The sequence below is a fragment of the Mercenaria mercenaria genome, chromosome 6 (assembly GCF_021730395.1).
Source record: "Mercenaria mercenaria strain notata chromosome 6, MADL_Memer_1, whole genome shotgun sequence".
NCBI lineage: Eukaryota > Metazoa > Mollusca > Bivalvia > Venerida > Veneridae > Mercenaria > Mercenaria mercenaria.
In genome coordinates this window covers 15258067-15278079 of record NC_069366.1, presented here as the reverse complement: position 1 = coordinate 15278079, position 20013 = coordinate 15258067, and the positions used below count along the sequence as shown (strand labels likewise).

The window sequence follows — 20013 nt, the reverse complement described above, 5'->3', positions numbered from 1 at the left end:
GCTTTATCTCAAAAGACTTTGTCAAAATATGAACTGGTACGAAATATTAACCCAGATTTCTAAGTCAAAAAGGGCCATAATTAAGCCAAAATCCTCGATGGAGTTATGTGCTCTTGCCTATAACTGGACATGGTGATGGTAAACAAGTGTTGAAAGTTTCAAAGCTTTATCTCAAAAGACTGTGTCTAAATATGAACTGGTATGAAAAACTTAACCAAGATTTCTAAGTGGAAAGGGGCCATAATTCAGCCAAAATCCCTGATGGAGTTACGTACTCTTGCCTATAACTGGCCATGGTGATGGTAAACAAGTGTTGAAAGTTTCAAAGTTTTATCTCAAAAGACTGTGTCTAAATATGAACTGGTACGAAAAACTTAACCAAGATTTCTAAGTCGAAAGGGGCCATAATTCAGCCAAAATCCCTGATGGAGTTATGTACTCTTGCCTATAACTGGCCATGGTGATGATAAACAAGTGTTGAAAGTTTCAAAGCTTTATCTTAAAAGACTTTGTCAAAATATGAACTGGTACGAAAAACTTAACAATGATTTCTAAGTCAAAAGGGGCCATAATTCAGCCAAAATCCTTGATGGAGTTATGTGCTCTTGCCTATAACTGGCCATGATGATGGTAAACAAGTGTTGAAAGTTTCAAAGCTTTATCTCAAAAGACTTTGTCAAAATGTGGACTGGTACGAAAAACTTAACCAAGGTGTGACGCCGACGCCGACGCCGACGCCGACGCCGTGGTGAGTAGGATAGCTCTACTTATTCTTCGAATAGTCGAGCTAAAAAAGGACCACTCTATTATCATGTGTCCTAGACTGTACTTACCTCTTTTCCTACAGAAGATTGTAAGTCTTGGAGAGAAACTGTAAACCCTCCAATCAGGTCATGTGATCCATCACTGTCCCAATCAAATACTTCAAACTAAAATTGTGTAATAAAACATAGACAAGACATTTCTGTGAAACTACTACCACAGATGAAACGTTTCTTAAACTCAATATTGTTAACTACATTATAGTATTAAGCATGCAATTTATATGAACAAGAGTTGTCGGATGACATTCTCGCATACCAGAGGTCTACCGTGGTTCCCCGGATGAACCTCTGGCACATTTCGCCAATATTTATGGTTTGGTTACATTACAGGTAAAACGTTTCAGCCAATCAGCGTCGTTTCGCGACAAATCGTAGCGAACCAATCAAAATAGTCTGTGAAAAGCATGACCGCGTCCTTTCAATATTATCGAGGGAATACGATGTCCATTTACGACGAATATTATCATTTCTTGACGTAAATCTCTTAACGTCGAATTACAGGAATAAATCTTTATTTATCACAATCATGGAATACAGCCTTTATCCATCGTAAGCAAGTATCTTGTTTACATATTTTTTGAAGTTTCAATTCGGAGTTCCAAATAATGGCGAACAATGATTGGCTGAAACCACTCCCGATAGTAATTACGAGTGCGCATGCTCACCAAGTAAACGATGGAAATAAATCAGAGGTTCGTCTCGGGATTTTGACGAACCTCTGATGGATGAGAATGTCGGATGACAGCGCGCTCGACTATTCGAAGAATTGATTGAAGAATGGGGTCAAAATATTTCCATAGATTTTCAGACTAAACAAAAAAATGAATTAAGCAAAAAATGTTCCTGTATTTGTGGATTTCGATTAGTCTTGCACTAAATGGCAAAGTGTGACCATGATGGCAAATATGTTAAGTCATACGTTAGGAAAAACATGGATTTATATGAAAAATTTAACTAATTTCCAAGTCCAAAAAGGGCCATAATTCAGTCAAAATAGTTGACAGAGTTATGTACTCTTGCCTACAGATGGAAATCATGTTGATAAACTAGTGTTAAAAGTTTCAAAGCCACAGTTCAAATAGTTTTGACAAAATGCTGACTTGTAAGAAAAACTGAACAAATTTCAAAGTCCAAAAAGGGCCATAATTCAGTCAAAATAGTTGTCAGAGTTATGTACTCTTGCCTACAGATGGAAATCATAATGATAAACAAGTGTTTAAAGTTTTAAAGCCATATGTCAAATAGTCTTGACAAAACATGGACATACACAAAACAGAACCAATTTCCAAGTTCAAAAAGGGCCATAATTCAGCCAAAAAAGACAAGAGAGTTACGTACTCTTGCCTATTGATAGAGACTATTATACTGAACAAGATATATAAGTTTCAAAGCCATATGTCAAACACTTTACACAAAATATAAACTGGTACGAAAAACTTAACCAAGATTTCTAAGTCAAAATGGGCCATAATTCAGTCAAAATGCTTGATGGAGTTATGTACTCTTGCCTACAACTGGACATTGTGATGGTAAACAAGTGTTGAAAGTTTCAAAGCTTTATCTCAAAAGACTTTGTCAAAATGTGGACTGGTACAAAAAACTTAACCAAGATTTCTAAGTCAACAAGCAAATTCGATGAATTGGTATCCCCCGCCGAAAGGGTTTGTGGTGAGGAATGGCAAAAAGATATATCCAGCAAAAAGTGAAAGGATGTTAATAAGAAGCAAATAATTTCATTAGTCAAAATCAATTTAACAGAAAACAAATGTTTAATTAAAGAGTATATAATAAATGTATGATACTTTGATCCTGACTAAAGAATTTATTTTGAATGGGATATGCTTACTGTAATAAGCTTAGCTTTTAAAATTAAATGCAGTTAATTGAAATATGAGCTTGAAGTTTAACTGGAACGAAATATTGTCTTCGAGTGGTTTGGCACCAGGTGTTGCTGTTTAACATGTACATTTGAACTTAAAAGGACAGTTTCCTTAAGAGAACACAGGTAAGATATCTTGAACATGGCTGAGGGCAAGGTTTGTGCAGTCACAACTTAACATGTTGAAGGTTTGAACATTTAAAAAAAAAAAAAAGGAATGGAAATATATATATGTATATATACATATATGTATATATTTATTTTTTTAGGGGGTGGGGGTGCAGGGAAACGGGAGAGGAAACAAAATTTCACATGCTGATTATAAATATTGATTGAAAATTAAACATGAAAAAAAAAAGGGTAAAAGGGTGAAGTTGGTGGGGGGGGGGAGAGGATGCATGATCAGTGGTGGGCATGACTGGGTGGAGAAGTGAGGTGGGGGAATGGTACAACTTGGAAGGTTTGAAAAATTTCTAAAATAAGAAATGAAATTTTTTTATTTATTTTTTTTTTGGGGGGGGGGGGGGGGGGGGGTTGGGAGGGGGAGGGGGTGTGACCAAGGCAAGTGGGTGACCAGGTGTGGGTGCACAACTTCACATGTTTATAATAAATGTTCATATAAAAGAATGAAAGAAATTTAATGAAATTCTGCCAAATGGTAAGTTTGTTATGTACAAATAAATTATGTGGATTTTTAGACAATTAAAGGGCAATAACTCTGAAGTTACAAAAGAAATCCGTACCAAACTGTCTGTGCACAACCACATTATAGTGCTCTAAATTCTGTTAAAGTTTCATAGTTCTAGGTAAAATATATCAAAAGTTATGATGCAGAAATTGCCATATCTATAGATCTATAGTACCCTATATAGTTAACACTAGAAATTTCTAAGGGCCATAACTCTGGTGTTACTTGGGCAATCTGTCTGAAACTTGATGGGCCCCATAACCTCATAGTGGTGAACATGTATATGAAGTTTGTTTGAAAAAAATCTAAAATAAGGATTTTTTTTTTTTTTTTTTTTTTTTGGGGGGGGGGGGTGTGGGGGGGGGGGTGTGATCAAGGTAAGGGGGTGACCAGGTGTGGGTACACAACTTCACATGTTTACAATAAATGTTCATGGAAAAGAATGAAAGAAATTTAATGAAATTCTACCAAATGGTAAGTTTGTTATGTACAAATATGTGGATTTTTATACAATTAAAGGGCAATAACTCTTAATTTACAAAATAAATCCGAATGAAATTGTGTGTACACAACCACATTATGGTGATCTAAATTCTGTTTAAGTTTCATAGTTCTAAGTCAAATATATCAAAAGTTATGATGCAGAAATTGCCATATTTATAGTACCCTATATAGTTAATACTAAAAACTTCTAAGGGCCATAACTCTGGTGTTACTTGGGCAATCTGACTGAAACTTGACGGGCCGCAAGAACTCATAGTGGTGAACATGTATATGAAGTTTTAAATAAATATTCCCAACCATTTCCTAGATATGGCTCCGGACGGACGGACGGACGGACGGACGGAAAGACGGAAGGACGGACGGAAAGACGGACGGAAGGACGGACGGACGGACAATGCCAAAACTATATCCCTCCGACTTTCGTCGGGGGATAAAAAGGGGCAATAATTCAACCAAAATGCTTGATGGAGTATGTACTCTTGCCTACAACTGGACATGGTGATGGTAAACAAGTGTTGAAAGTTTCAAAGCTTTATCTCAAAAGACTTTGTCAAAATATGAACTGGTACGAAAAACTTAACCAAGATTTCTAAGTCAAAAGGGGCCATAATTCAGTCAAAATGCTTGACAGAGTTATGTACTCTTGCCTATAACTGGACATGGTGATGGTAAACAAGTGTTGAAAGTTTCAAAGCTTTATCTCAAAAGACTTTGTCAAAATGTGGACTGGTACGAAAAACTTAACCAGGGTGTGACGCCGACGCCGACGCCGTGGTGAGTAGGATAGCTCTACTTATTCTTCGAATAGTCGAGCTAAAAACGATACTCTCCATTCATCGTAATAAACAAATTTGGAGATTTCAACATTATTTACATATTTTCTGTCCTTTTACATATTACCATAAATCAGTTACAATCTGTACCTATGAAATAATCATTTCATAATACAACATTTAATGGAAGTAGGGGCAAAATTATTAATAAATTTGAAATGCAGTATATCTGCAATTTGGATAGTAAAAGCAGACACTGAACTGTTCTCACTTTCCTAGACTAAATACAGAGAATTACTATACTGCTTGTATGATAACCTTTTACCAAAGATCTTTTTGGAGTTTAACACTGTATAATGAATATGATCAGTCACTGTAGGGTCATCCTTAATAACTGCCTAATCCAAGTCATTATATGCTGCAAGATATCAGAAACACTTTGTAGGCCTACTGAGCAGGGACTAGACACGAATAATATTTAAGAAAATCAAAAAAACATTGTGCTGGTAAAAAAAGAAACAACATAAATTTTAACATTAAAGAGTTTGTTACCATGATTAGTTTTGACTTATCTCCACCGCACAGTGTATTTACAGGTAGTGAGAACTGTCTCCATTGAGGGTTCAGGTTGTTTTTCACCACCTAAAATATGCAAATCAAACATACTGTTAAATGTAACTATTTCCCATCGTCTCCTTCATCTTTTCAAAACTGGATTGTGGTTTAGTAGTTTTCATGTTGGTATGAGTATATGCAAAGAGATTGAATTTTGTGTTTACTTTAAACACAATATCTTTGCCTTTGCACTATGTTATACACCTTTGAACATGTTTATCACGAAAAGGGTGCTATATAATTCTGGTATTTTTGTTTGTTTTTTCCAACAGTATTTCAGTTATGTAACGGCAGGCAGTTAACCTAACCAGTGGATTCTGTACCAGAACAAACCTGTTCTCTGCAAGTAACTGCCAACTTCCCCACATAAATAAAAGGTGGAAATCATCACAGAGAACATACCACCCACCTGGAGATCATATTCGCAACCCCGCGATCTGCACTCTCCCTATTTAGCTAAGTATACATGAAAGTAACTGAAACCAGTGCTGCACATCTTTAAAAGACAAATTTGGAATACAGAGGCAATACCAGAATACATAAATGTGAAGCAATACTCTAGTTTGTGGTTATTTCCAACAGTTAGAAATCATGCAGTTTCAACACTAACAGGTAATTCAATTAAAACTAGAAGGTATTTTTGTCATAAAAACATCTGTTTTCCCTCCTATGTATTCTATTTTTAGCTCTGATGGCCATTTTATGCAGCAAAGTGGAACATGCCAGTGAAATGCATAACTGGGGTTGGTACTGATCACTCCAGTGAAGTTTCGTCCAAATCTAGCCAGCAGTTTGACCTCAAGATTTTTCTACTTTTAGCTCTGAGGGCCATTTTGTGCAGCAAAGTGGTGCGTGTTGGGGATATGCAAAACTAGGCTTGTTACTGATCACTCCTGTGAAATTTCATCGAAATCCAGCCAGCAGTTTGATCTGTGAAAGCCGGACAAGTTTAATGCGGACGGACGGACAGACGGCGAAGGCAAAAACAATATGTCTATGTGGGAGACATAATACTGCATTCAGTCAGAGATACACTGGCAATGAATTACTTATATTGTCTCACCTCGGTCCTATGCACTACTTGCCAACTGCCATCTGGATTCCCTTTTGATATCTGTAAATATGGATCTGACTTCCCAAGAAAGTCCTACAAATGAACAGCATAGAATCTAGATCAAGAGAAATAGATACACACGAGTGCTTACATGTCAAGCACTGAACATATATAAAAAAAAAAAAAAATTTGAACATGAAAATATTTTTCAGAAGTCAATTTCAGTTTTAGTTTTCACATGAAATACTTGCAAGAATCAAGCATGAATGTAGTACAGTATACATTGTTTTTCTTCATTCTTTCAAACATCCCAGATACATTACCTCTTCATTGTTACAGTACTAGATACTTTAAAAACATTCAATTAACAGTAATTTTACACTTAAGACCAGTTTTACAAAACAATACAAAATGTAAGAGGCCATTTGCTTTTTCTAAGAGAACTTGAATCACTTTAACAATATTAGCTGTATTTAAACCTACCTTGTTTTCCAGTTTTTTAGCTCTGAATGTACACATTGCAATCTCTCCACCTTCCTTTACCTCCTCGGAACGAATCTGTAACAGTATTCAAACAATACTGTATGTTTGTTTAATCCATTAAAAGAAGTTAAATGAAAGCATTTGCATTACAATTCAATGAAAACTTCACAAAAACTTCAAATTCAAAATCAGGTTGTCAACAGTTACAAGTTAATGAAAACACATCGTAAGTTATGACTACCATACACAAATACAGTTGAAGAACTTTATACCTTCCTCCTACATAATTACAACTAAAACTTCCCTTTATATCAAGATAGAACCAAACCATTAAGCAAGAACATGCATTTAGGTACCCATCATGCAAAATTCCTAACTTACAATTATAGAGCCTTCTCCTGCAGGCTTCCCACTCTTTGACAGGAGAGGTTTATGAAACGGTCTACCAGCAACAATCTGAAACATAACAATACATATTAATAATACATGACAACTCAGGCTGCCAGGCCCAAGATTCAGTCAAAAGCCAAAAGCCTGAAAATCTACATTCCAAAGCCTGAAATGTTCTTTCTCAATAGAGTTATATAGGGAAATTCTTGCAGCCGAAAACCAGAAATCAGGACCAGTCCTGGAAAATATGAGACCTGAACTCAGGCTCTAACAAAGTCATTTGATTTTAGTGCCAGGCAATGATATATGCTGATTTTACTATGGTTAAACTGCTTAAGCAACCACCTGTTTTAAGTAGTCAGAGTGTTTCAGCATCAAGTGAGAACAGGTTAAAAGTATTTCATTACTATAACGCTGTTTTTACCCAAAGGGGTATTGAATGCTCGAAGACTCTATAGTTTTCACTCTGTTTTATTAACGTTTCGGCCTTAAGGCCTTTATCAAAATGACAAATCATGAGAAATTCTTTACATCATGGCGTCTCCCAATAAAGCAAAAAATGAAATACCATTTCATTTTGATTCTGTATTGAGATATGCCATGATGTAGAGAATTTCTTGTGATTTGTCATTTTGACAAAGGCTTTAAGGCCGAAACGTTTATTTCATTACTGTTAGTGTTAATACAGAACTACTGCAGATATGTCAGTAACTAATGTCACTGTTTTAACTTCAAGAAATACAACAGCTCATGAATGATGAAAAAGATGATAAACTAGAAGATGCTTTTGTAAAAAAGCGCATGTCTCCCCCAATGCAAAGTCGTATAGGCAAGAAGTCAATAGGGGTCAGGAGCGAAAGTCAAAGAGACACTGATGGTTGGCTGCAATAGGGATCATCTACTTGGCATGTCCAGTCATCCCACTAAGTTTCAACACTCTTGGCCTAGTGGTTCTAAAGTCACTGTTCAGGCTCCTGTGACCTTGACCTTTAACAGAGTGACCCCAAAATCGATAGGGGCCATCTACTCTGCATGTTCAATCATCCTATAAAGTTTCAACATTCTGGGTCAAGAGGTTCTCTAGTTATTGATCGGAAATGGTTTTCAATGTTCAGGCCCCTGTGACCTTGACCTTTAACAGAGTGACCCCAAAATCGATAGGGGCCATCTACTCTGCATGTTCAATCATCCTATAAAGTTTCAACATTCTGGGTCAAGAGGTTCTCTAGTTATTGATCGGAAATGGTTTTCAATGTTCAGGCCCCTGTGACCTTGACCTTTGACAGAGTGACCCCAAAATCGATAGGGGTCATCTACTCTGCATGTTCAATCATCCTATAAAGTTTCAACATTCTGGGTTAAGAGGTTCTCTAGTTATTGATCAGAAATGGTTTTCAATGTTCAGGCCACTGTGACCTTGACCTTTGACAGAGTGACCCCAAAATCGATAGGGGTCATCTACTCTGCATGTTCAATCATCCTATAAAGTTTCAACATTCTGGGTCAAGAGGTTCTCTAGATATTGATCGGAAATGGTTTCCAATGTTCAGGCACCTGTGACCTTGACCTTTAACAGAGTGGCCCCAAAATCGATAGGGGTCATCTACTCTGCATGTTCAATCATCCTATGAAGTTTCAACATTCTGGGTCAAGAGGTTCTCTAGTTATTGATCGGAAATGGTTTTCAATGTTCAGGCCCCTGTGACCTTGACCTTTGACAGAGTGACCCCAAAAACAATAGGGGTCATCTATTCCAGCAGCCCTACAACCTTATGAAGTTTGAAGGTTCTAGATCAAATGGTTCTCCAGTTATTGATCGGAAATGAAGTGTGACGTACGGACGGATGGACAGGGCAAAAACAATATGTCTCCCCAAGAGGGGGGGAGACATAATTTCTCTTCATATTAATAGATTCCAGTAAACAGTTGTGCTATATAAATACCAAGACTATAGGTCATTCATCACAAATATTCAGTTTTGTCCTAGCTTCTATTTCCCTTTTTTCTAACTTACCTGTCCAAGGGTACATTCAATTTGCCCCAAGAAGTCATCATCTCCAAGTTTTGGTGTAGAATTGTCAAGGTCATATACTGCAACCTTGACCTTCTGAACCTCTTCAAACAGGTAGTCTATTGCAAATGCCTTTGTAAAGTCAGGGTCTAGACTGTTCTTCACATTCTCTGTTCTCCCATGCTGAAAAGGAAGGACACTATTGTAATATCCTCCATATAAATATAAGAGTAACATGAATTTGTAAATTTTGAATTTTCAGCAGACAATAAATGGAAATTGGACAACAGCTTGAGTCTGTGTCAAAAGTATTAAGTAATAACAGTGATAGATATATGATGTGTATCAAAACAATAAAGTATAAAAGGGACATAATTCAAGAGTAATGCACCATGTGTCATATCATGTGACTTATAATGTGGAATAACTATTTTAAGTTTGAATCAGATCTAGTTAGTAACAACTGAGAAAGAGCAAAAGTTCATCACAACTTGAACCTGAAATTCTAAGTAAAAAGGGGACTCGTAACATATTATTATTGGTGCAAGCATTATGGGCCTTGTATCATATGGTGTGGGTGATGATGTGGAACAACTAATATAAGTTTGAATCAAGTCCATTGAGCAATAACTTAGATAATGAAAGTGCACCAAAACTTTAACCTGAAATTTCAAGTAAACAGGGGAGATGATTAACAAAATATTGGTGTGTTATGGCCTTTGAGTCAAATGATGTGGATGATGATGAGGAATAACTATTTTAAGCTTGAAACAAATCCATTAAGTAATAACAAAGATAAAGAGAAAATTCATCCAAACATGAACCAAAGTGCGAAAAAACGATGACGTGTCGAGTAGGACAGCTCTCCATACTTCGTATAGTTGAGCTAAAAAGAGCAGTTTTTAAAAACTTGCTTTTGAATACTATGTGACATTTAATTGTGAATGCAGCAGCTACGCTAGTTTTAAACATCTGGCCAAGTTAAAAAGTACATTTTGGGAGAATTTTCTACATTCATCTGATGATAAAATATTTTTAAAAAAGACAAGCAATGAATATCTCTAAGGAAAGTGGAATTACTAACATGTTTATTGTAATTTTTTTCCCTATTGCAGCCTATCATTTAGATAAATATTTTATCAACAAAAAATAACAATACAGCTGTTTTGAAATTCAAGCAGCAATTCTGGGTGAAAAACAACAGGTATTAATTTTACAATAGTTCCACTGTCATATCAAGCCTTGACAGGAAAAATCAGAATATAATTTTACATTCCCAATAATAATCTGTCATGTAAATGCTTTATATCATACAGAAATTTATAACAGTCATCTAAATCAACTGATTACCTAGTATTTACACAAAGCAATGCACAAGAGTTAAACTTACCTCAATCTACTGTCCAACTGAGTAACATGGACAGCATGAACAAGTTTACTTGTTCAGTACTGCACAATGGTCTGATATACCTTAGTCCTATACCTACTGGAAACCCTGGTTAATTATTAACGAACAACATTGCACAAGGAACTGACATACATCAATTCACTGTGCACCTTAGTTAACAAAAAGGGTGGCACTAAAAGTTTGACTAACGTCAATTCACAGGCACTGTCTACCTATTAAATACTAAGAAAGACTGAATGAGCTTGGATAAGAGTCTGATAAACCTTAGTACACTGTGAATCCAGATTAAACATTAAAAAACATCACAGCACAAGAGCCTGCCTTACCTCAATCCACTGTTTGTCATTATCAATTAACAGCACAGCACAAGAGTCTGCCTTACCTCAATCCACTGTTTGTCATTATCAATTAACAGCACAGCACAAGAGCCTGCCTTACCTCAATCCACTGTTTGTCATTATCAATTAACATCACAGCACAAGAGTCTGTCTTACCTCAATCCACTGTTTGTCATTATCAATTAACAGCACAGCACAAGTCTGCCTTACCTCAATCCACTGTTTGTCATTATCAATTAACAGCACAGCACAAGTCTGTCTTACCTCAATCCACTGTTTGTCATTATCAATTAACAGCACAACACAAGTCTGTCTTACCTCAATCCACTGTTTGTCATTATTAATTAACAGCACAGCACAAGAGTCTGTCTTACCTCAATCCACTGTTTGTCATTATCAATTAACAGCACAGCACAAGAGCCTGCCTTACCTCAATCCACTGTTTGTCATTATCAATTAACATCACAGCACAAGAGTCTGTCTTACCTCAATCCACTGTTTGTCATTATCAATTAACAGCACAGCACAAGAGTCTGTCTTACCTCAATCCACTGTTTGTCATTATCAATTAACAGCACAGCACAAGAGTCTGTCTTACCTCAATCCACTGTCCACCCTGATTAACAAACAGCACTGCACAAGGATCTGACTTTGATGTTATATCTTTATTCATCAATTTCCGACATGAAATTCTCAGCTCAAGTTTTGACATGGGACGACTGGCCATTCCTGGAACTGCCATGGTTTGTGAATCTGTACAAAAAAATACAATAAACTAATAGAGACAGGGCTAAACTGCCTGTTATAGGGTATTGTCTATCATTGCTACAGTTGCTGAATAAGGTATAGCTTTAAAGTCAAAACGAAGATATTTGTATATACATGTATATTTAATAGTCACAAACTGATCAAAATTGCCAATAATTGGCCCAATCAACACAGAACCTGGTAGACAGATTTAATGACAACAGAGAATCGATATGCAAGTTTAAAACTCTACAGCTTTAAAAAAAAGCTTGCCATGCAAAACTTTAACAAGAAGTTTAAGTTCAAAATGGACATAATTTTGCAAAATACATGTCAGAGTTCAGGGCTTTTCCCCCTATAAATCCACCTCCCATAAAAAGGAGGTAATCCCAAAGCAAAAATGTGTGTTTTTTTTCCCAATTCTTAATTCAAAATTCCCAAAATGAGTGTTACCTTTTAAGGTTTTGCTTTTTTGAAATAGTTTTGATGTATATTTTTGTTATTAAAACAACAACAATAATGATGTTGAAAAAATACTGAAATGCAATCCATTAATATTTCAAACAAAAATATCTTTACATAGATTTGGGTAATTTGCAAATTTTCCCAATTAAGACAATATCCAAGAGCATTTTTCCAATTCCACTGGTGTTGACAGCATTCCCAAAATGATGAAAAATAGGCCTGGAGTTATGGGACTTGATACTATGACCAAGTTTTATAAACTCTGAGAAATGCATGATGCTTCAATTCAATATTTACATTACTTTATGAGATAGTAACTTGCATGCAAAACTTTAACCAGGATTTTCTAAGTCCAAAAGGGGGAATAGTTAAAAAAACAAGAGGACCATGATGGTCCTGAATCGCTCACCTGCCCCCACATGAACTGAGTATGACGTCGTTTTTTTCTATTATTTGACATAGTGACCTAGTTTTTGAGCTCATGTGACCTACTTCTGAATTTGACCTAGAAATCATCAAGATAAAAATTATGACCAATTTTCATGAAGATCCATTGAAAAATATGGCCTCTAGAGAGGTCAAAAGGTCTTTCTATGTTGAGACCTAGTGACCTAGTTTTTGACCGTAGTTGACCCGGTTTCAAACTTGACCTAGATATCATCAAGATGAACATTCAGACCAACTTTCATACAAATCCCATGAAAACTATGCAATTTATGGCCTCTAGAGTGGTCACAAGGTTTTTCTATTATTTGACCTACTGACCTAGTTTTTGACCACATGTGACCCAGTTTCGAACTTGACCTAGATATTATCAAGATGAACATTCTGACCAATTTTCATGCAGATCCCATGAAAAATATGGCCTCTACAGAGGTCACAAGGTTTTTCTATTATTTGACTTACTGACCTAGTTTTTGATGGCATGTGACCCAGTTTCGAACTTGACCTAGATATCATCAAGGTGAACATTCAGACCAACTTTCATGAAGATCTTTTGAAAAATATGGCCTCTAGAGAGGTCACAAGGTTTTTCTATTTTTAGACCTACTGACCTAGTTTTTGATGGCACGTGACCCAGTTTCAAACTTGACCTAGATATCATCAAGGTGAACATTCTGACCAACTTTCATTAAGATCCCATTAAAAATGTGACCTCTAGAGTGGTCACAAGCAAAAGTTTACGGACTGACGCACGCACGCACGGACGACGGACGCAGCGCGATCACAAAAGCTCACCTTGTCACTTTGTAACAGGTGAGCTAAAAATGGCCAAAACACATGTCAGAGTTAAGGGACTTGACGCTATCACCTAATTTTATAACCCCTAAGTTACATGTGAAGTTTCAATTCAATACCTGCATTAGGTTTGGAGATAGTACTTGCATGCAAAACTTTTAACAGAATTTTTTAAGTCCAGAAAGGGCATAATTTGGCTAAAATACATGTCAGAGCTATGGTTCATGATCCAGTGAGGTTAGTAACTGAATCACTGATGACTTAGAAAAAAAAAGTAATTTTCAAAGCTATATGCCTTTAAATGATAGCTATATGTACCTGCATGCAAAATTATAACCAAGATGTGACATCATCGGCAGAGTGAGTAGAACAGCTCTGACTATTCTTCAATTCATAACTTTATCATGACATCACAGTACATTAAGGGTTCTAACTGACCAATCATAGAGCTGCATTTTCGAGTACCTGCCAGTTTCCACTTGGGTATAACGAAGTACATTTACAATGAACATATAGTGACTTTAGAAATAAATATCATACTATTTTAGAAATCAAATTAAGATTTTTCACTGCACATGCCTCAGATGATGCTACAAACAACAAAACTTTGAAGTTTCATTGAAGGAAGTGTCTAGGGGTACGGATCCATACCTCTAGAATCTGACAAGCCTCTAGACAAGACTGTTAGGGGTTTTCTAGGGATACGGACCTCCATTTTTCTAGAGATTAACTTCATTAAGCCTTTTTAAGGGTCATTTACATTTCAAATTTTGTTGAAAATGAAAAAAACAAACAAAAAAAACCCCAACAAATAAAACTTCATCAGTATTCACCTTAAACTTTGATCTAAATGGTTTACAGATAACAATTTCATCCGATTTGTTAGATTTTCTTTCGAAACGTAAATAACGGAGGAACACCAAATATAAATCACGAGGATTCGAACTGACAGAAAAAAAAGATATAAAGATTAAACAAAATAATGTTAAATATGTTGTGAAAAAATACTATTTTAACGATAATTAACCCTTAATAGGGTATTTATGTTTTTCACACATTTTAGTAGCCATTACGAGATACAAGGGACGTTTTCACAAACAGGTTCTTTTACTTTAAATGTCGGTTAATTGGTTACTGAACAATTAGTTCCGTGCCGATTATCATTATATCTTGTTAGATCTAAATAACAAAGTAAATAGGTAAATAGGTTATTATGCCTATTTTTTTCTGCTGAATTATAAATATAATGCATTCAACATGGTCAAGGGTTAGATCATTAATCTGTTATCAACAGTTTAATTTTTACAATAAACTAATCGGCATGGACCAGTGTATTCATTTGGAGTTCTTTGGTTATTTAGGTTTAGAAAAAGAAGGTAAACAATCGGGTGAACGCTGGTATCTGTAAACCATTTAGATCCAAGTTTTAAGTGAAAACTGGTTAAGTCTTAATTAACTCTTATTCGTTTTTCATTTTCAACAAAATTTAAGACGTAAATAATACTAAATCTCTAGAAAAAGGACGTCCGTACCCCTAGAAAATCCTTAACAGGCTTGCCTAGAGGTACGGATCCGTATCTCTAGAATCAGAATCTAGAGGTACGGATCTGTACCCCTAGACACTTCCTTCATTGAAATATTATATGATATATCGATTTAATACCTTTATTTTAGTTAAAAGTTTGAGATTTTATACAGGGAGTCTATGATAAAGTCCGAGTAAAATGTAATCAGTACCCAAGTGGAATTAGTATCATTCCGCAATGTTTTGGACATGTTAAAATTATGAATTAATAGCTCGTCTAATATCCCGGGGATAATCAAAATATCATTTTCGGAATTCATGTTGATTACCAGAAGCATATTTATGAATAGTCTTGAGATCTGATTTCTGGATCCCTCATTAAGTCAAGTTGCAAGTTTACCGATAGAAAATCAAGGCCCTTTATCTGAGGGCAGTGCTGGGTTGAAAAAGGTTTGAGCCAAATTTTTACGCCGCGGATCGCACGCCCATTCGCATGTCCGTGACAGGGATTTGGTGGGGTTCACAGGGGGCTTTGCCCCCTGAAGCTTTCAGGCTTTAAGGTATTTCAAACGCTTAGATTGTAGCAGAAAACACATTTATCCATAAATGTTAAATCACACTAAAGGCTTCATAACTGAATGGTCTGGCCTTGTGTAATAATAAGCAAAACAGTACATCAAGGATAAATTTATTTTTAACCATAATTTATATCATTTCTCAATAAATTAGCAATATAGGCTTGCACATCCATTCGTGTGTCCATGACAGGGCTTCACAGGGCATCAAGGATAAATTTATTTTTAACCATAATTTATATCATTTCTCAATGAATTAACAATATATTATATACATGTAACTACTGGGACAACTCTTAAGCAATGTTTTTATTTATTAGTTTTGAAATAAATCACACAAACTTACAAGTAATCCACAAGCAACCAAGGAAAGTCTATTTTTTCATTTTATAGCTGGATTTAGGGTTTAGTTTCACTTTTCACAGATTTTGCTTTTCATGCAGGAGGTAAACTACCTGATTCAGAACTACATTTTTCAGCCACAATGGCAAGCAAGAAACTAATTTAAAAACATTTTATAATATATACTTATTGGCATCAATAATGAATTACTCATTTGAAATAATTTTATTTAATTAAACTTTTTTGAACAATAAAGTTCAAACACACATACCTTTCAACATTCTTTAATCTTGTCTTTTGATGAGTTTATAAAAGATGGCTCAATATTTTATTCAATCAAGGAACTTTAGTCATGGCATGTGCCACAAACAACACCTTTGATCCATGTATATTCATTAATCAGTACCAATTTAGCTAAACAAACTGTGAGAGATGCTTTTAATAACCCCAATGGCATAGGTTTATTGTCACTTGATGGTGTTAATGGACCATGGATGGTGCCTCTTGTATATTGCATGTTTTGACACAGTCTGTCTTGGCACTCTTTTGTCCAAAATAACATAATATAAAAATTGACTGGTTTAAATTCTTAAAGTAGGGTTTTTTTAGAGTTTGAGCCATTTCTGAATTTTCTTGAGCCAAAATTAGCATTTTAAGCATTTTGCTCAAAATGCCCATTCCAGCGCTAGCCCTGGGGCACCATTGCCTTAAGTAGACAAAACTTGGTACCGTCCGAAATACAATGTACTATGTCATTAACACATTATCCTATCACCGCCCGCAAATATAAATTGCAATACAGTCATAACAATGCCGCAATAAGTTAAAATTGATATTTCATTTTAACAAATTAACAATGATTGTTTGAGCAATGTAAACAAAACTGTAAATTTACGTTTCTCTTCCTAGTTGGTTTTGGTGCGCATGTAAATCACTATTTGTGACAATTGTATTTTAGATGTCATACTCTATAAGTTTAGGCTATCTGACAGCAAGCCGAGTGCGATATCCTAGCTCTCTGCGAATTGACATACAACCAGTAATTGTCTCTTAGCTGGGTGTATTGAGGATTCTTAAATAATAAATACTTGATTTGTTTTTTTTTTCAAATTGCGTGTTTATTTACGAATGAGTGAATAACACTTCTTGTACTCCTGACATTGTCATTTTACTTTAATAGCAGCCTATCAATTTTTATGTCTGAAAAAAAAAACAACAAGGTACGCACATGTTTTTTTAAGATTTTTTTTTAATGTCATAAAAAAACTGTAAAATATATATATATCTTATTTAAAGATATTTATAATCACTTATTCCCATACAAGCAGAGAATGCTGATGAATGAACGAAATGTTACTTTTTATGGACATCGGACAAACCTATACCAACTGAATCCGACAAGCTGCGGTTGACACTATTAAGTCTTTAACTGACTATCAGCACCCAAGCAAAGGGCATTGACTAGGATTGGTTCGGCGATATCAGTTTGCTCACTGAACATGCACTTATGACCTATTTTCATAAATAAGATAGAGTAATTTATGTGCATTCGCTCACTTCCTTCGCTCAAATAGTAAGTCTATCAAGCAGTATCGTCGGAGACTTAATTTTAATACGCCAGTCCTTACAGCCACCTTTAGATAAAACAAAAAATATGTTTTACAATAGGATCTATAATTTAGGGTGACAGAATGGGGTGAAAAACATTTGACTACGATTTTACTAAAATGATAAGACGTTCATTAAAGTAAACAACAAGATGACAATATACGTGTGGGAAATGATTTAGTCACTGCAAAAAATGTAACAATGATGTGACAAAATTTAGATGTCATTTATTGATTACCCGACATTTAAATGCAATTTAGAATTGACAGGTGCTTATTTAACCGAAATTGCAGCAAATGCTTTTCATTTAATTTGCTAATTTTTCTATGAAAAGCGAACAAAGAGCACAATCAGTCTGGATTTTTAGTGGCGTCTTAAGTACTTTGTAAGATGATCAGCTATTTATCGCGGGACAATGACGACTAGATTTCAGAACAAGTAAGTGAGCCGCGCCATGGGAAAACCATCATAGTGGCTTTGCGACCAGCATGGATCCAGACAAGCCTGCGCAGCCGCAGAGTCTGGCCAGGACCCATGCTGTTTGCAAACGGTTTCCCTAATTGCAATACGCTTTGAAAGCGAACAGCAGGGACCAGCACAGATTGGCCTGGATCCATGTTGGCCGCAAAACCACTATGTTGGTTTTTCTCATGGCGCGGCTCAAATAATGCTAGGAGCACCCAACTTTCTTAAGGTTTCTATTTAAGGTGTCTAGCAAGAAAAACATTGAATATGTTTGGGTGAGAGGCACATGGATACGTTTTTTGAATAAAATATCAGAATATATCTAAACACGTATTTAAGGGACTTGGCCAAAACATAAATCGAATGTGATAAACTATTTAAAGGTAAAGTTTCTGATTTCTAATTTTAATTTTTTTTGAAAGTCAAGCTTCAGCCACTAAATCTTATTATACGATAAATTCCACACCATTCATTTAACCAGCCATAGAGATAATTTAAGTAGACGGTTGAGGACCAAGCTATACGATAAATCAGCGTCCTGGACAAGGACCGTGACCCGGAGATAATGAAATGGATCAGTAGATTTGAAAATGGTGTTAAGTATCCAAGATAAAGGAATATTTAGAAACTGGAAACATATTGATTTTATATGATGGTCACTTTATATGTGCAAGAGTGAAGGGAGGAAATATATGATAAAGGTACTTATTACTTCGTTTTAACGTGATTAACACGATTATTATTTTAGATCAGCGATTTGTGTAAATCAGTCTGTACCAATATCACATTTTCATCTTTCATTGGATCAGTTACGGTACAGCAGGAATCGCTTTAAAACTGTAATAAAGTACTGTATATTAATTTTCATTTTATTCTTTTCTGTCCGATCCTTTACAACAATTTTTCGTCATGAACGACTGCTGTTTATACAATGCGACCCGGTAACAGTTAAGATTTTATATGATGCTGGTTCCTTGTTCTTTTTATTGTTTTTTTTTTCAAATAAGGTTATATGTCCTATTCGGGGAATACTTTGTACAGTTTGTTCCTCATCAGTATTAAAGGTCCAAAATACTTTTTTTCTTAAAAACAAATGAAACAGCTTTCCAAATAGATTTTATGCGTACTTACATGGCTAGAAAAGAGCACTACTTTTAAATATGTTATAGATAGAGTAGTAAAGGTAGGTAATAAAACAATAGATTCAATAAAACATTCTAGTATATCCAGTAATATTCAAACCTTTAACAAATGTTAACGAAAACAGTAAATCCTGAAAAAGGATTTAACAAAAAGTTAATGTATTTTATATTCATAACGGAATATGTGGCGCCACATTTTAAACAAAAGCATTATGAGCCTTTCATTATTGCCCTGTATTGTATTATTAGTTAAGCATTCTTAACTGGTGTGTAGGCCTACATTTGTTGTATTCTCTTAATTATTTAATTATATCTCATTCTATATTATCTTGATGACGATGTATACATTTTCGAGCAGTAACACTAGTAGACTAGCTCCTAGACTATGATATATCTTTTTACATTTTTATGATTGAATGTATTGAACTGAGCCAGTCTATATCCTATGTCCTATGTCCAATATCATATTTCAACATCAGTCCTGTGTGAAAATCTCTAAAATAGACTGGCTTTTGTCTCTATGAAACTGAATTTGTCAAAAAAGGGAAAAATATAGAAATATAGTTATTATCAGTCTAGTGGCTATTCTATAACACTAGCAACACAATTTATTTCTTAAAAAAGATTCCTGTTTTTAATGTTTCTTTTTTTTTTCGAAAAAAAATGTGAAAAGAAATGAAGAATGTAACATGTTGAATTTCAGTTTAAGGGATCTTAAAATTTCTTATTTAACACAAAACGCATTCCATGGGCTAAGTAATGCACTTGTGCTAAGCAAGATCTGTCACAGGTTCGCCACCGGAATGAAAAGTTATATACAAAGGGAGGTAATATTATTTAAATTTCTTTCAGTTTTAAACTAGTTCTAAGGTTTAAAAAAATATACTTATGTAAAATCAGTATTAAAAGTATAGTTTTACATTTAAATTAAACAATAA

The 20013-nt window shown here is 35.1% G+C and overlaps 1 protein-coding gene across 2 annotated transcripts in view; it reads right to left on the bottom strand.

Annotated features, from left to right (window-relative positions):
• Positions 1–16802, bottom strand: part of LOC123550654 (copine-3-like) — a 32188-nt gene extending 15386 nt beyond the window's left edge. Inside the window, exons 1-8 of one of the 2 annotated variants that reach the window (XM_053545210.1) lie at positions 16756–16802; positions 11566–11720; positions 9225–9404; positions 7202–7276; positions 6821–6895; positions 6347–6430; positions 5221–5310; positions 834–929 (exon numbers count right to left, since the gene is read on the bottom strand). In XM_053545210.1, coding sequence (XP_053401185.1) covers positions 834–929; positions 5221–5310; positions 6347–6430; positions 6821–6895; positions 7202–7276; positions 9225–9404; positions 11566–11709 — 744 coding nt within the window. In that variant the 5' untranslated portion in view covers positions 11710–11720; positions 16756–16802. Of the gene's footprint in view, positions 1–833; positions 930–5220; positions 5311–6346; positions 6431–6820; positions 6896–7201; positions 7277–9224; positions 9405–11565; positions 11721–16131; positions 16157–16755 lie in introns of those variants that run through there. The other variant, XM_053545209.1, reaches the window with a different exon arrangement.
• Positions 16803–20013: the final 3211 nt, after the last annotated feature.